Genomic DNA, 17,354 nt, shown 5'->3' on the forward strand with positions numbered 1-17,354 from the left:
GCCCCGTCTGGGAGGTGAGGAGCGCCTCTGCCCGGCCACCCCGTCTGGGATGTGAGGAGCGCCTCTGCCCAGCCGCCCATGGTCTGGGAAGTGAGGAGCACCTCTGCCTGGCCACCACCCCGTCTGGGAAGTGAGGAGCGTCTCTGCCCGGCCTCCCAGTCTGGGAAGAAGTGAGGAGTGCCTCTGCCCGGCCTCCCCATCTGGGAAGTGAGGAGCACCTCTGCCCGGCCACCCCGTCTGGGAAGTGAGGAGCGCCTCTGCCTGGCCGCCCCTTCTGGAATGTGAGGAGCGCCTCTGCCCGGCCGCCCCTTCTGGGATGTGAGGAGCGCCTCTGCCCGGCCACCCATCGTCTGGGATGTGACGAGCGCCTCTGCCCGGCCACCCATTGTCTGGGATCCGGGAAGTGAGGAGCCCCTCTGCCCGGCCACCACCCCATCCGGGAAGTGAGGAGCGTCTCTGCCCGACCGCTCTGTCTGGGAAGAAGTGAGGAGCGTCTCTGCCCGGCCGCCCCGTCTGGGAAGTGAGGAGCGCCTCTGCCCGGCCGCCCCATCTGGGAAGTGAGGAGCGCCTCTGCCCGGCCACCCCGTCTGGGATGTGAGGAGCGCCTCTGCCTGGCCGCCCCGTCTGGGAGGTCTACCACAGAGGCCAGAAGCAATGTGGGGGCTGGACATGGTGGCTCACTCATGTAGTCCCAGTACTCTGGGAGGCCGAGGCGGGTTGATCACTTGAGGCTAGGGGTTCGAGACCAGCCTGGCCAACATGGCGAAACATATGAAAAATACAACTGACAAACCAACCAACCAACCAAGCGACAACAAAACAGGTCTACCCTGGAGTCATACTCTAATTTTTTCTATTTTCCTCCCTTTCTGATCCTTTATCCCACTTTCTTTTTCTTCCTCTTCCTTCTCCTTCTTCTTTGTCAAATAGAGGATTGAGTTATTATCATTGATCCATACAAAGTCCCTCTCTCATTTATTTTCTTTAATTCCCACCCCCCATTTCTATTCCCCGTCTTCCCATGTGCAACCTTCCTAATATGTTTGATATGCATCTTTTTGTTTGTATGTACTTTTAGAAAATATTTATTTTGTGTGCAAAAAAAAAATTAAAAAAAATGTTAGTATATTTAATGAAATATTTGGGTCGTACTTGTACCAACAAATGATTCCTCATTTACATGAAATTCTAATTAAGCTGCATGTCCTGTATATTTATTCATTTAATCTAACACCCCTACTTTACAAGGCACTTTTCTCTGCCACATGCAATTACACAGATTACTTTTTTTTTTTTTTTCGAGATGGGGTCTCACTCTGTCTCCCAGGCTGGAGTGCAGTGGCATTATCTTGGCTCACTGCAAGCTCTGCCTCCCAGGTTCAAGTGATTCTCCTGCCTCAGCCTCCCGAGTAGCTGGGATTACAGGCGTGCGCCACCATGCCTGGCTAATTTTTTGTATTTTTAGTAGAGACGGGGTTTCACTGTGTTAGCCAAGGCTGTTCTCCATCTCCTGCCTCCTGATCCACCCGCCTCGGCCTCACAAAGTGCTGGGGTTACAGGTGTGAGCCACCATGCCTGGCCACATTACCTTATTTATTTATTTATTTATTTTTATTAGTTCAATAGTTTTTGGGGACCAGGTGGTGTTTGGTTACATGGATAAGTTCTTTAGTGGACACATTACTTCATTTAATCATCCCAGGAAACCTGTCCTTGGAGGCCCCAGCATGTCCCACAGCCTCCGTCTCTCTCAATCCTCCCATTTAGAGAGCTGAAAGGACTAGTGAAGCTTATAGAACATAGGTAGCAGAGCCAGGTATTGAACCCTCATTCTCCAGTTCTGACACAGGTGCATGTTTTCCACTTTAACAGGAGAGAAAAGTGAGGAGCAGTGATTACCGCCACAGAAATATCCTTTCATGGCGTGTCCTCCAGCATGGTCTACTCAGTGTGGTGGAGCCACTGCAGATCCCTCCTCCAGGGATGTAGGAATCCCAGTGAAGGCCTTCCTGAGTTGGGAGAGAGGCAGAGGAGTAAGTGGAGGCAGGGCTCTAGCTCCTGTGCCCCGCCCCTACCCAGGCTCTCCAGGTTGGCAGGAAAGAGACTGTGTTTAGACCTGAGGGAGCCAGCTGTGAGGCTGGAGCAGCTGCTGCATGGCGGGGCAGGGGCTCTGCAGTTCTGTTCACCTGCTGCTCTGTGCAGAGACAGCCTCAAGCCCAGCTGCTGAGGTTGCATCACCTGCAGCTAAAACAGCCACAGGGCCTAGGCTGCCAAAAGGCAACAGAAGCAATCTAAGAAACCAGGCGAGGGAGCCTCCCCCATCTCCCTGTTGCCTTTTGGGAGCATAGAGCTTCCCTCTGAAGGTAACACCCTTTGCATTTTTCTCTCTTGACTCTGTTCATCAGCTTCCACTCCCAAACTTGTGCCCTTCCTTCTCCACAGATAAAAACAATCCCTGGGCACTCTCCACCTAGGCCAGCTGGCTCTAGTAAGGCAGCAGTCAAGGGAGGAGTTTCTGGGCTAGGACCCCCTCTGGGGTGCAGGCTGGGGTGCCCTGCTGGTATGTGCCCCAACAGGTTTTTCCCTATCAGCCTTGAAATCAGCCTGCAGCCTGTCTGACCTGCCTCCCAGGGAGCTGGAGCCAGAGGCAGAGCCAGGTCAGAAGCTGGACTTTGAGACTAGGCCTCTGTGGTCCCACCTGGACCCACAGGGAAGGCAGTGCATAAAGCCTCCTGTGTTTGAGGCTGAGCCGCTGAGAGGCTGAGTAGAGTTCACTCACATGGGTTGAGGCCCAGTTCCTGGGAGAAGAGATGCTGGACAGGAAGGTGTCTGCATGTGGGACTCTGTGCAGCCCAGTCCTCTCCCACGTCTGGGAGGGGCCAGAGTCAGACAACTGCTGGGTTGGTTCCTAAGAGAGGTCATCTGACTGGCTGTTCAGCCTAGGCTGCACATGCCCCCGCTTTCCTCTACCAGGCCACACCGGAGCCGGAGCTGGTGCTCACACAGGCAAGCTACCAGGCCACAACAACGACACCCACCTCGCCTCTCACACCTTTGAGTAAGTACTGGGCCCACGGCCCCATGCCAGGAGGCCTTGTTGATTGCTTGGGGGAGGGAGAAATGAGTTTCCTTTTCCAACATGAGAGTGCCTCCTTTCCTGTCCAGCCATCCACGTACTTGCAAGAACTCTTGCTCACATCAGCTAAGAGATTGCACCTGCTGACCTAGAGATTCCAGCCTGTGGCTCCTAGGGTGAAAGGCAGCCGAGCAGGTAGGCAGCTGTATAGGCAGGAATTGAGGGTTGCTTGTCAGCTGGGGCTGCAGCGGGGGGAAGACGCTATTTGGAGTTGTCTCCCACTCTGCGTGGTTAATCCTGCCACCTCACCTCAGCTCCCCTGCACTGCCCTGGGAGACTCCAGCCAGGCCCGGGAAGGAGGGCCATGGACCTCAGAAAGGAGGCATCTACCGCAGACCAAGGCCTGAGGAGCCTCGGTGCTGACCCTGGCATCAGGGAAGGTTGGCGCCTGGTCCAGGAGCATCCCGCATCAATCCCCACTTCCTAAAGGAGCGGGGAGAGGTGGGGAAGGTGGGGGCTCCCCTCTTACCTCACCATTTCAGCTCCAGTTCTGGCTCCAAGCCTAAGCAGGTTGATCTTTTTTCCTGCAGCAAGGAAAGGAACAGGCGACTGGAACCCAGGCTCCAGGGTCTTGGGGGCATCATAAGGAGTCCCTGAAGGGCCAGGAAATTCAGCTCTGTGGGCTCCTGTTTCCTTCCCCAGGGCAGCCAGTAGCACCATGTCTGTGACTGGCGGGAAGATGGCACCATCCCTCACCCAGGAGATCCTCAGCCACCTGGGCCTGGCCAGCAAGGTAGGGGTTGTTGGGATTTTAGAGATCACTTTTAATATCTCAGCTCAGGCTGTGAGAGGACAGGCCCTGAGGTTATGCTGAGGAGGGGTAGGCAGCCTGGCTGTGGCCCTTGCCGACCACCCGGTGCTCCCGCAGACTGCAGCGTGGGGGACCCTGGGCACCCTCAGGACCTTCCTGAACTTCAGCGTGGACAAGGATGCGCAGAGGCTACTGAGGGCCATTACTGGCCAAGGTGAGCCCCTTTCCCCCGGCACTTGAGACTGCCCGTTAGAGCCAATCTATAGACCAAGGAGGAGCCAGGAAGGAGGAACTAGTGATGTTGGAGAAATGTTTGTGGAACGCCTTTATTCTTTATTTTTTTGAGACGGAGTCTCGCTCTGTCGCCCAGGCTGGAGTGCAGTGGCGCAATCTCGGCTCACTGCAAGCTCCGCCTCCCGGGTTCACGCCATTCTCCTGCCTCAGCCTCTCTGAGTAGCTGGGACTACAGGCACCCGCCCCCACGCCTGGCTAATTTTTTTTGTATTTTTAGTAGAGACGGGGTTTCACCGTGATCTCGATCTCCTGACCTCGTGATCCGCCTGCCTCGGCCTCCCAAAGTGCTGGGATTACAAGCGTGAGCCACCGCGCCCGGCCCAGAACGCCTTTATTCTTGTATGACAGGCACCACAGTAGGTGTGTCAAACCCGTTCTCACAACACCCCTGCGAGGCAAGGCTTATTATTTCCATTTTCCAGATGAGGAAACTGGGGCTCAGGGAGATTAAGAGGCTTGCCCAAGGTCACTCAGCTCATGACAGAGGTGGTATTCTCATCTAGGTCAGCCGATCCCCGCAAGTCATATATTTTTTTTTACCACCACACCAGGCCACCTTTGCCTTGGTCTGGGTCAGATTTGCATGCTGTTTTGACATTTTATTTGCAACTTCTTTTGAGATAAAATGGAAGTGGGGGTGATACAGCCCCTGCTCCTTTCCTTCCTAGCCCTCTCCTGGAGCGCCTTCCCTCCTCCAAGGAGTAGGAGCATCCCACTATGTAAAGACCCTGCTCACAGCACAGCCCTTATCTCGGTTCAGGAGTGGACCGCAGTGCCATTGTGGACGTGCTGACCAACCGGAGCAGAGAGCAAAGGCAGCTCATCTCACGAAACTTCCAGGAGCATACCCAACAGGTGAAGCCATGCTGACCTCCCACAGCAGTGGACTGGGGTGAGAAACGCCCTGGAGGACTCGAGAGACAGCAACAGCTGCTGAGGCCAGCCCCTGCTTCCTGGCTAAACAGGCCTGAGATGAAAACCAGCCAAATCTTCCCAAACCTCCCCACACTTCTGGGGCCCTGCCCCTCACCCCCGTCCCTCTGCTGTGGGGACCATTTATTGTAGGACCTGATGAAGTCTCTACAGGCAGCGATTTCTGGCAACCTGGAGAGGATCGTGATAGCTCTGCTGCAGCCTGCAGCCCAGTTTGACGCCCAGGAATTGAGGACAGCTCTGAAGGTAGCAGGAGGGGAGATTTGCTGGGGTGTCTGGGGAAGGGAGAAGGCTGTCAGCCTTGCTTTTGCAAGACGAGAGTCCCCCTTTCGTCGTCCCATATTGTTCCTTAGAAGGAGAAGCAGCCAGCGTCTGCCCCTCTGTCTGCAATCCTAATGACATGGCCAGTCTGAGACTAGAGTCCCAATTTCTTGTAGGCCTCAAATTCTGCTGTGGATGTGGCCATTGAAATTCTTGCTACTCGAACCCCACCCCAGCTGCAGGAGTGCCTGGCAGTCTACAAACACGGTAAAAATATAGAGGGAGGGGTCCCAGGTGCTGGAGAAGGGGCTGTAGGACAGTCCGCTCCTCTCCTGTACTCCCCATAGGTGAGCTATCTGGCAACCTGGCTGCCTAAGTTCTATTCCCTTGGGGTCTTTCCTCTTGCCCCCACCAGTGCCTCAGTCTCTCAGGGGAGACAGCCAGATGTGATCATTGAAAAAAGAGAAGCGGGCATCCCAACACTTTGGAAGGCTGAGGTGGGCACGTCGCTTGAGCCCAGGAGTTCAAGACCAGTCACAGGTGACACAGGAAAACCCCATCTGTGCTAAAAATTCAAAAAAACCAGCTGGTCATGGTGGTGTGCGCCTGTGGTCCCAGCTACTCAGGAGTTTGAGGTGGGAGGATCACCCCAGCTTGGGAAGTTGAGGCTGCAGTGAGCTGAGATCGTGCCACTGCCACTGCACGCCAGCCTAGGTGACAGGAGTGAGAGCATCTCTCTCTCTCTCTCTCACACACACACACACACACACACACACACACAAATAAAGAGAAAGAAGCAATGATTAACCATCTTAATCTGGAGCTCCAAGGCAAATTCCAAAGTGACAGTCCCAAAGGTGCTCATGTCACCTTCCCAGCCCCTTGCCATCCCTGCCATCACACCACATTCCAAGCTGAACCCAGCTGTGCTGCAGCCTGAGGGAAAGGTGGGAATCTGCCCTCTGAGTCATGGGTGTCACCTTTCATGCCCCTGATGGCTGGCCTTGCTTGGCTACAAGTGTCTCACCCACTAATTTGTGGCTTTTTCCCATCCTCATCTTACCACCCCTTCCCCCACCCCCACCTCTTTTTCTTGCTTTCCCCAATTTTCCTTTGATGTCTAATCTTGGCCTATGTTCTTCTTCTGAGACAAGGTCTTGCCCTGTAGCCTAGGTTGTGCAGTGATGTGATCATGACTCACTGCAGCCTTGACCCTCCTGGGCTCAATCAATCCTCCCACCTCAGCCTCCTAAGTAGCTGGGACTACAGGTGTGCCACCACCATGCCCAGCTAAATTTTGTATTTTTTGTAGAGATGGGGTTTCGATGTGTTGTCGAGGCTGGTCTCGAACTTCTGGGCTCAAGCCATCTCCTGCCTCAGACTCTGAAAGTGCTGGGATTACAGGCATGAGCCACCGCCCCAGCCGTGGCCTATGTTCTTAATCCCTCTCCTACCTTCCTTCCTTCTTGTATCTGTTTCTCTTGTCTCTTTCCTTTTCTCCCTTTCCTGCTCTTTTCCTTCTTCATATCCCACCTCTCATATCAATTTTCCTTACCTCCAACGAGGGTGCCAGGTCCTAGCCATCTTGTGTTATAATATGGGTTTCCCTAGCTCTTCTTCACTGCCTGGCCCCAACTCTAATAATGGTTGCCTCCTGCCCAGCAGGTTGGTGCTTGGTGATGAAGCCACTGCACACCTCACAACTTAGAGATGTTTTTAGAGTGGCCGTGATGGTACTTGTGCCTTACATCCTGGGAACCAGCAGCCATCAAGCTATTCCAAGCAGGGGCTAGCAGGGCTGGCAGGGCATAGCGGGTCAGGCATTTGGCAGGTCCTGGGGATATCTACACTAGGAAAACTCAGGAGGATTCAGAGAGCTCCTCACCCCACCCCAGAATTCCAGGTGGAGGCTGTGGATGACATCACGTCTGAGACCAGTGGCATCTTGCAGGACCTGCTCTTGGCCCTGGCCAAGGTGAGGAGGACTGACCTGCAAGGAAGGGAGTCACATTCACCAGGCGAGGAGACACGCTGGAGCAGGGAGCATTGCTGTCCTGTAATGGACAAGAGAGGGCTTTAGGGGAGACCAGGCTTCGCTTGTTGGTCGAGATAAAAAGGTGCCCTTCAAAGAGCCCTCTAAGAACAGTTTCTCCTCCCAGGGGGACCGTGACAGCTACTCTGGAATCATTGACTATAATCTGGCAGAACAAGATGTCCAGGTGAGCAGGGGGTTTAGGAGTGTGCACAGCCGCCATGCACGTAAGATGCCTTCCTGCACCATATCTTAGAGCCGGTGACCTACGTGCCCATTTGTCCTGCAAACCCGTCCCTGCCTTGGAGAGGGAGTTCTCAGTTATGTGGTAGGGGCAGGAGGTGTCAGGGAGCATCATAGCTGAAGACTTTTCACTCATCTAGCCTCTGACTCCTGAGCTCATCAACCGACATATTCTCCTCATGAGCGTTTGGGGGCAGAAAGCCTCGTCAGACGTTTTGGGGATTATTTAATCCTCGGGTACCAGGATTTTTCCAAATCAGTGAATAGAGCTGTGAGGCTGTAAGGGCAGAGCCCTCTCTTAGCCCTATTTCTTTCTTAAAAAATAAAAAACATAAAATAAAAACACATAAAAACAACTAGTAGGTCAGGCATGGTGGCTTATACCTGTAATCCCAGCACTTTGGGAGGCTGAAACAGGAGGATCACTTGAGCCCAGGAGTCCAAGACCAGCCTAGGTAACATAATGAGACTCTGTCTCCACAAAATATTTTAAAAAAATTAGCTGCACCTCTAGTTCCACCTAGCTAGGAGGCTGAGGTGGGAGGATTGCTTGAGCCTGGGAAGTTGAGGCTGAGGTAAGCCCTGGTCATGCCACTGCACTCCAGCCTGGGTGACAGAGAGAGACCCCATCTCTCTCTCTCTCTCTCACACACACACACACACGCACACACACAAACCTAGTTTATGAGTTAAAATAAATTTTCTGGCTGGTTGTGGTGGCTCATGCCTATAATCCCAACAATCTGGGGGACCGAGGCAGGTGGATTACTTGAGGTAAGGAGTTCAAAACCAGCCTAGCCAACATGGTGAAACCCCATCTCTACTAAAAATACAAAAATTAGCTGGGCATGATGGTGAGTGCCTGTAATCCCAGCTACTCAAGAGGCTGAGGCTGGAGAATCGCTTGAACCTGGGAGGCAGAGGTTGCGGTGAGCTGGGATCACACCATTTCACTCCAGCCTGGGTGACAGAATGAGAGTCCATCTCAAAAAAAAAAAAATCCTTTTCCACCCTCAATCCCACTTCCATCATGATGATGATAGATTCTGGAACATCATACCCGTGGCTCTCTAAGCCCCCACAAATGATCCTGATTCACTCCTCCCTGACTCATTCCTCCCTCCTAGGCACTGCAGCGGGCAGAAGGACCTAGCAGAGAGGAAACATGGGTCCCAGTCTTCACCCAGCGAAATCCTGAACACCTCATCCGAGGTACATACAAGCCTTCTTGTCTCCCTAGCTTGCTCTAATGATGAGTTTGGGCTGAGGAAGGTTGGGGGAGGGCCCATCCTTTCCAGAGATAATTAATCCCCCATCCATCTTTCTAACTGCCTCCTACACACACAAGTGTTTGATCAGTACCAGCAGAGCACTGGGCAAGAGCTGGAGGAGGCTGTCCAGAACCGTTTCCATGGAGATGCCCAGGTGGCTCTGCTCGGCCTAGGTAGGGGCCTGCTCAGGATTTGTGAAGTAAGTCTCTCTTGGGATGGGAGATTGTGGCCCTAGTTGTGAACCTCCATCCTTCCATCTTTGTTTCCAGCTTCGGTGATCAAGAACACACCACTGTACTTTGCTGACAAACTTCATCAAGCCCTCCAGGTGAGAAGGGCACTCCTTTCCCTCCCCAGAACAGAAACTGGGGAGGAGAGAGGAAGTCTCAGCTTGCTGCTAATGTAACCATCCTATATACACCGTCTAAACCTCAAGCTGCTCTCCTTCCCAGGGCTTACACACCAGGGCTTACACACCAGGGCTTACACAGGGGTGGAGGAATGAGCTGTGGTGAGAACTAACTTAGTTGGCTCCCAGGGGCCCTGAAACTAACATTTTGGCCTTGTTAATGTCTAGGTGTCCAAATAGAGATATGAATCTGCTCTGTAAGACAGTGCCTTGTGCAGGCTTAGTTGTTGCCAGAGTGATGGTGATAACACTAGCAAGAATAATGACAAGGGCTGGCATTTTGCAGGTGCTGATTGTGTGCCACAGCCTATCCTGAGCAGGGCACACATATTTCGATTAATCCTCACAACCATATCCATCCGTATCTTATAGATGAAAAAACTGAAGCCCAGAGAAGTTAAGTACCTTGCTTGAGGTCATGTAGCTAGTAAGTTATACAGTCTCCCTACACAACACTTCACGATGTAAGATATTGACCATCCTGTGTCCACTCCTTGTCAGCTATAACATAAGTGCTCTTAGCACCCAAGGCCCCCTTTCTCCACACTGGTCAGATTTTGTTCCACATTATCCATACTTTTTTTTTTTTTTGAGACGGAGTTTTGCTTTTGTTGCCCAGGCTGGAGTGCAGTGGCACAATCTCGGCTCATGGCAACCTCTGCCTCCTGGATTCAAGCGATTCTCCTGCCTCAACCTCCCAAATAGCTGGGATTACAGGCGCCCGCCACCACATCATCCTAATTGTTTGTACTTTTAGCAGATGCAGTTTCACCATGTTGGTCAGGCTGGTCTCAAACTCCTGACCTCAGGTCATCAAGCCGTCTCGGCCTCCCGAAGTGCTAGGATTACAGGCGTGAGCCACTGCGCCCAGCCCATATTATCCATACTTAAACTGCTGACTGTGGCTTGAGTGGTTCCACCAATAGAATCCAGTCATTCTGTTGATTGAATTAGGTCTCCTATTAGTAGAACTGTCCCCCAAAATCTATAAATAAAAAGTTCAGGAAGGGCGCAGTGGCTCACACCTATAATCCCAGCACTTTGGGAGGCCAAGGTGGATGGATCACTTGAGGTCAGGAGTTCGAGACCAGCCTGGCCAACGTGGTGAAACCCTGTCTCTACTAAAAATACAAAAATTAGCCAGGCATGGTGGCGGGCACCTGTAATCCCAGCTACTTGGGAGTCTGAGGCAGGAGAATTGCTTGAACCTGGGAGGCAGAGGTTGTAGTTTACCGAGATCATGCCACTGCACTCCAGCCTGGGTGACACAGTCAGACTAAAAAAGTAGTTATCATTTTGGCAGATGGAATAGCTTTCTGTAGACTGGTTGAGAAGCCATCATGCCATGTTGATGATTGCCCAAAAGTTAGTAAATATAAGCAATTGTTCTGTCATCTAGAGATTTCTATCTTGACAGTAGATTATTATACTTGCCCAATAAAGCCTGTATTATTATAATGAGTCAACACTAAGATTCATTTGAAGAGTTGTACTTATCTGTCCAAATTCCTGTCATAAATACAAACTATCCCAGCAGTAGATGATTTTGTAGTGTATTTGGATTACAAGACCCACACTCTTGAGTGTAGATGAAAGATTTATCTTAGAAGTAGTAGTCAGGGGCCAAGCATGGTGGCTCACGCCTGTAATCCTAGCACTTTGGGAGGCTAAGGTGGGAGGATCGCTTGAGGTCAGGAGTTCAAGACCAACTTAGGCGACATAGCAAGACCTCGTCTCTACAAAAATAAGAAGAAAATTAGCCAGGCATGGTGGCACCTGCCTCTAGTCCCAACTACTCAGGAGGATGTGGTGGGAGGATTGCTTGAGCCCATGAATTAGAAGTTACAGTGAGCTGTGATTGTTCCACTGCACTTCAGCCTGGGTAACAGAGCAAGACCCTGTCTCAAAAAAAAAAAAAAAAAAAAAGGAAGTGGTAGTCAGAAAATAACATAGGCCCATTTTTCTGAAATTTTTTTTTTGAGACAGAGTCTGGCTCTGTTGCCTAGGCTGGGGTGCAGTGGCGTGATCTCAGCTCACTGCAACCTTCACCTTCTCGGTTCAAGTGATTCTCCGGCCTCTGTGTCCTAAGTAGCTGGGATTACAGGCGTGGGCCACCACATCTGGCTAATTCTGAATTGTTTTTAAAAAGGAAAAACTCGAGCCGGGCGCTGTGGCGCATGCCTGTAATCCCAGGACTTTGGTAGGCCAAGGCGGGTGGATTATTTGAGGCCAGGAGTTCAAGACCAGCCTGGCCAACATGGTGAAACCCCATTTCTACTAAAAATACAAAAATTAGCCAGGGGGTAGTGGTGAGCACCTGTAATCTCAGCTACTTGGGAGGCTGAAGCAGGAGAATCGCCTGAGCCTTGGAGGCAGAGGTTGCGGTAAGCTGAGATGATGCCACTGCACTCCACTCTGGGTGACAAAGTGAGACCTGCCTCAAAAAAAATAAACAGGCCAGGAGCGGTGGCTCACGCCTGTAATCCCAGCACTTTGGGAGGCCGAGGCGGGCGGATCACGAGGTCAGGAGATTGAGACCATCCTGGCTAACAAGGTGAAACCCTGTCTCTACTGCAAATACAGAAATTAGCCGGGCATGGTGGTGGGCGCCTGTAGTCCCAGCTACTCTGGAGGCTAAGGCAGGAGAATGGCTTGAACCCAGGAGGCAGAGCTTGCAGTGAGCCGAGATCGCGCCACTGCACTCCAGCCTGGGCGACAGAGTGACGCTCCATCTCAAAAAAAAAAAATAATAAACGAACAAATAAAAAATAAAAAGGAAAAAATCATGATACATCTGTATTATTCTTTTATTTTTTTTTTTTTTTTTAGATCGAGTCTCGCTCTGTCACCCAGGCTGGAGCGCAATGGTGCGATCTTGGCTCACTGCAACCTTCGCCTCCCGAGTTCAAGCGATTCTTCTGCCTCAGCCTCCCGAGTAGCTGGGATTACAGGCGCTCACCACCACGCCTGGCTAATTTTTGTGTTTTTAGTAGAGACCGAGTTTCACCATGTTGGTCAGGCTGGTCCTTAACTCCTTAACTCCTAACCTCGTGATCCACGCGCCTCAGCCTCCCAAAGTGCTGGGATTACAGGCCTGAGCCAAGATGCCCGGACTTCTTCTTCTTTTTTTTTTTTTTCTTGTGAGATGGAGTCTCACTCTGTCACTAGGCTGGAGTGCAGTGGCACGATCTCGGCTCACTGCATCCTCCACCTCTCGGGTTCGAGCAATTCTCCTGCCTCACCCTCCCGAGTAGCTGGAACTATAGTTGCCCGCCACCACATCCGGCTAATTTTTTTGTTTTTAGTAGAAACAGGGTTTCACCATGTTGGCCAGGCTGGTGGCAAACTTTTTTTTTTCCTTTTTTAGGATGGAGGCTTGCTCTGTCATCCAGGCTGGAGTGCAATGGCGCGATCTTGGCTCACTGCAACCTCTGCCTCCTGGGTTCCAACAATTCTCCCGCCTCAGCCTCCCGAGTAGCTGAGATTACAGGCGCCCGCACCACGCCCGGCTAATTTTTGTATTTTTAGTAGAGACAGGGTTTCACCATGTTGACCAGGCTGGTCTCAAACTCCTGGCCTCAGGTGATCCACCAGCCTCAGTCTTCCAAAGTGCTGGGATTACAGGCGTGAGCCACTGCGTCCATCCTGTATTATTCTTTTATGAGAGAGATGTAGATATACGAAAACATAGATTGTGAAGAATATCTATTCAGAAAAACAACCTTCAGAAAATCAGCAATGGCTGATTCAGGACAAATTTCGACCAATCTGTAGTAAAAATTAATGTTCCTGATGAAGATCCTAGGGCCACATGCAATGCCAGGTATATGATTAAATATTATAATTAAGCCAGGCATGGTGGCTCATGCCTGTAATCCCAGCACTTTGGGAGGCCAAGGCAGGTGAATCACCCGAGGTCGGGAGTTCGAGACCAGCCTGACCAACATGGTGAAACCCCGTCTCTACTAAGTATACAAAAATTAGCTAGGTGTGGTAGTGTGCACCTGTATTTCCAGCTACTTGGGAGGCTGAGACAGGAGAATTGCTTGAACCTGGGAGGCAGAGGTTACAATGACCTGAGATCGCACCACTGCACCCCAGCCTGGGTAACAGAGTGAGACTCCATCTAAAAAAAAAAAATATATATATATATATATATATATATATATTTAAGGCTAGGTGCAGTGGCTCACACCTGTAATCACAGCACTTTCAGAGGCTGAAACGAGCCTATCACTTGAGGTCAGGAGTTTGAGACCAGCCTGGCCAACATGGTAAAACCCCATCTGTACTAAAAATTAAAAAATTAGCTGGGCATTTGGCACGTGCTGTAGCCCCAGCTACTTGGGAGGCTGAGGCAGGAGACTTGCTTGAACCCGGGAGGGGGAGGTTGCAGTGAGCTGAAATCACGCCACTGCATTCCACTCTGGGTGACAGAGCGAGAAAAAAGAATACTTGTACAACAATGAGAGTATTCAGTTAATGAGTGACTCTTGCCCAATTCTGTAACTTTAGAGTAACAAGCATTGGAAGAAGAGAAGAATGGATACTGGGTAGCAATTGGCAATCTTTATGACAATACAAAACTAATGATGCATAAAAGTTAAAATGAAGTAGACATTAGGTCCACTGACAATTAGGTAATGAGTCTAAGTGAATTGGAGCATCCTGTTTTACTTCATTTTCTTTTGTTTTGTCAAAGGAGTTTATGATCTGTTGGGATGCCCTAAGTAAGTGTTGTAGGCAGTTCTGGGAAGAGTCTTGTGAGTAAAGTGACTCAGGAAACTCTGAAAATGAGGATATGAGGAATTGATGACAACACTGGTGCACAGAAAAAAAAAACAGGAATTTTACAATTAAAAGTTTTTATTTAGAAATCTCTCATAACAACACATTAGTTAGTATAATCAATTATAATTCAGGATTTTGATGACTTGTACCTGTGTTATTTCTTTTCTTTTTTTGAGACGGTGTCTCGCTCTGTCCCAGGCTGGAGTGCAGTGGTGTGATCTCAGCTCACTGCAACCTCCGCCTCCCAGGTTCAAGCAATTCTCCTACCCCACCCTCCTGAGTAGCTGGGATTATAGGCGCCCACCACCACACCTGGCTAATTTTTGTAGTTTTAGTAGAGACGGGGTTTCACCATGTTGGCCAGACTGGTCTCGAACTCCTGACCATAAATGATCTGCTTGCCTTGGCCTCTCAAAGTTCTAGGATTACAGGCATGAGCCACCACACCTGGCCTGTTATTTCTTTTTTCTTTCTTTTTTATTTTTTATTTTTTTTTTTGAGACAGTTTTGCTCTTCTTGCCCAGGCTGGAGTGCAGTGGTGTGATCTTGGCTCACTGCAACCTCTGCCTCCTGGGTTCAAGCAATTCTCCTGCCTCAGCCTCCCAAGTAGCTGGGATTATAGGTGTCCACCACCATGCCCGGCTTATTTTTGTATTTTTAGTAGAGATGGGGTTTCATCATTTTGGTCAGGCTGGTCTCAAACTCCTGACCTCAGATGATCCATAGCACCTCGTCCTCCCAAAGTGCTGGGATTACAGGCATGAGCCACTGTGCTTGGCCTGTTATTTCTAAACTGAATCTTTCATTACTTTCTTTAGTCAAAAAACAGGCCTGCTGCATGTACAGGAGGAAGATAGCAATGTTGCAGCCTAAGGGTCCAGCTGGAGAAACTAATATGCAGAGATGGGGCTGTGAGATGGCCCTATTGGGTTGGAATCAGAACCAGAAGTCACACAACCTTGATCCCTATCAGAGCCCCATCAGCTCAGTATAGGGATAGGGCAGGTATATCCTCCTTGGATATTCACTTAAAAGTTAAAAGCAGTTTTCCTGGTTTTCATGCTGGCAGTCTTTATATGCACCAAATCTTTTCTAGCGTTCCTGGTGTACCTATCTTTGGAGCTGCTCACCACCAAATTCTGGAGGTACACAGCTCTAAGCTAATGGTAGGGGCAGGAAAGACATGTGGAAGGAAATACTCAAGCTGCCCCCACAGAGACTGATCTTTCCTGCTGTGTCATCTTCCATGAGGATGGACAAAGATAACTTTTGTCCCGAGATAATGTATAATGTACACTCTTATCCCTTGACTCCCACCTTGCCTCCCCTTCCTACAATAACCCTCCATGCAATTCAACCCCTACTCTCAGTGAGACTCTCACTAACTATCCCCCATCTCTTTCTTCCCCTACTAGGAAACTGAGCCCAATTACCAAGTCCTGATTCGCATCCTTATCTCTCGATGTGAGACCGACCTTCTGAGTATCAGAGCTGAGTTCAAGAAGAAATTTGGGAAGTCCCTCTACTCTTCTCTCCAGGTGAAACTTGGCTACTTCTTAGCCTGGAGCCTCAGGCCTTCACCCCTCACCTCCACCCTCACTCCCTGCACACAGCTGAGCATATTCTTGCCCCACAGAAAACCCAGTAGTTAGCCAGGCGCAGTGGCTCATGCCTGTAATCCCAGCACTTTGGGAGGCTGAGGCGGGCGAATCACAAGGTCAGGAATTCGAGACCAGCCTGACCAACATGGTGAAACCCCGTCTCTACTAAAAATACAAAAATTAGCCAGGCATGGTGGCGTGCACCTGTAATCCCAGCTACTCAGGAGGCTGAGGCAGGAGAGTCGCTTGTACCCAGAAGGCAGAGGTTGCAGTGAGCCAAGGTCGTGCCACTGCACTCCAGCCTGGGCGACAGGGCGAGACTCCGTCTTAAAAAAAAAAAAAAAAGAAAAGAAAACCCAGGAGTCTTTGGTTAATGTAGTGCAAGACTCTGAGCTCCCGGCAGGACCCTTCCCTTCCAGATGAACTGTGATGGACCAGCCCAAAGGAGGGGAGAGAGTACTTGGGCCATAGTGGTGGTGGATCTTTCTAACACTGAATTCCCTTGTCTGCAGGATGTAGTGAAAGGGGATTGCCAGTCAGCCCTCCTGGCCTTGTGCAGGGCTGAAGACATGTGAGACTTCCCTGCCCCACCCACCCCACATGATATCCGAGGATCTGAGATTTCCGTGTTTGGCTGAACCTGGGAGACCAGCTGGGCCTCCAAGTAGAATAACCCCTCACCGAGCACCACATTCGCTAGCTTCTTGTTGAGGCTGGAACTGTTTATTTAAAATCTCTTAATTTTCCCATCTCAAAATTATATCTGTACCTGGGTCATCCAGCTCCTTCTTGGGTGTGGGGAAATGAGTTGTCTTTGATAGTTTCTGCCTCACTCATCCCTCCTGCCTCACTCATCCCTCATACCCTGGCCAGAACATCTCACTGATACTTGAATTCTTTTGGCAAACTTCACTGTTGTTTGTGTTCCCTGATTGAAGGTTGGGTGGAGCAGGACATGGACCGGGAAGAGGCATTGGAGTTGGAGGTGCCTTTGATGTGCACTTGGCTATTCAGCAGGAATCCTGTTTTGCCTTAGTGCTACAGTAATCAACACCCAGGTCTCCCTCTCCAGGTCTCCCCTCACCCTCATTCTCCAGGAAACTTCAGGCAAAATAATTGAGAAACAGGCATTAGAACAAGGTGAGAAATAGAGGGAGCAAAGGACCATCTGTATGAACTGGGAAGCAAGCGGAGGGCCAAGCTACCCTCCCCAGCCTGGGAATTCTTGGGTTAGTGGAGAGCACAACCCTCAAATTCATGTGTCCAAGCAGAGATTTGGAAACCCACCTCCCATGAGAGCACTATTTCCCATAGAAAACAGAAACAAAAACAGAAACAAAAACAAAAAGTCAGGCTTTGGTTCCCCCTGCAGGCTATATTAGAAATGACACGTAGCTAGGCGCAGTGGCTCACGCCTTTAATTCCAGCACTTCGGCAGGCCAAGGCAGGCGGATTACCTGAGGTCAGGAATGCAAGACTAGCCTGACCAAAGTGGCGAAACCCTGTCTGTACTAAAAATACAAAAATTAGCCGGGCGCAGTGGCGCATGCCTGTAGTCCCAGCTACTCAGGAGGCTGAGGCAGGAGAATCGCTTGAATCCGGGAAGTGGAGGTTGCAGTGAGCTCAGATTGC

General features: G+C 50.6%; 1 protein-coding gene across 1 annotated transcript; it reads left to right on the forward strand.

The window, feature by feature from the left end:
* The first annotated feature begins 1,699 nt into the window (after nt 1–1,699).
* ANXA9 (annexin A9) lies at nt 1,700–17,042 on the forward strand. The gene is made up of 14 exons (XM_063626352.1): nt 1,700–2,033; nt 2,974–3,058; nt 3,779–3,869; nt 4,005–4,101; nt 4,942–5,036; nt 5,247–5,360; nt 5,552–5,642; nt 7,271–7,350; nt 7,535–7,594; nt 8,778–8,862; nt 8,999–9,094; nt 9,191–9,249; nt 15,537–15,659; nt 16,235–17,042. Exons 1-14 carry the CDS (start codon nt 1,937–1,939, stop codon nt 16,295–16,297), a joined length of 1,236 nt encoding a protein of 411 aa, XP_063482422.1. The 5' UTR covers nt 1,700–1,936; the 3' UTR covers nt 16,298–17,042.
* Nucleotides 17,043–17,354: the final 312 nt, after the last annotated feature.

This window comes from Symphalangus syndactylus, chromosome 12 (assembly GCF_028878055.3).
Source record: "Symphalangus syndactylus isolate Jambi chromosome 12, NHGRI_mSymSyn1-v2.1_pri, whole genome shotgun sequence".
NCBI classification, from domain to species: domain Eukaryota; kingdom Metazoa; phylum Chordata; class Mammalia; order Primates; family Hylobatidae; genus Symphalangus; species Symphalangus syndactylus.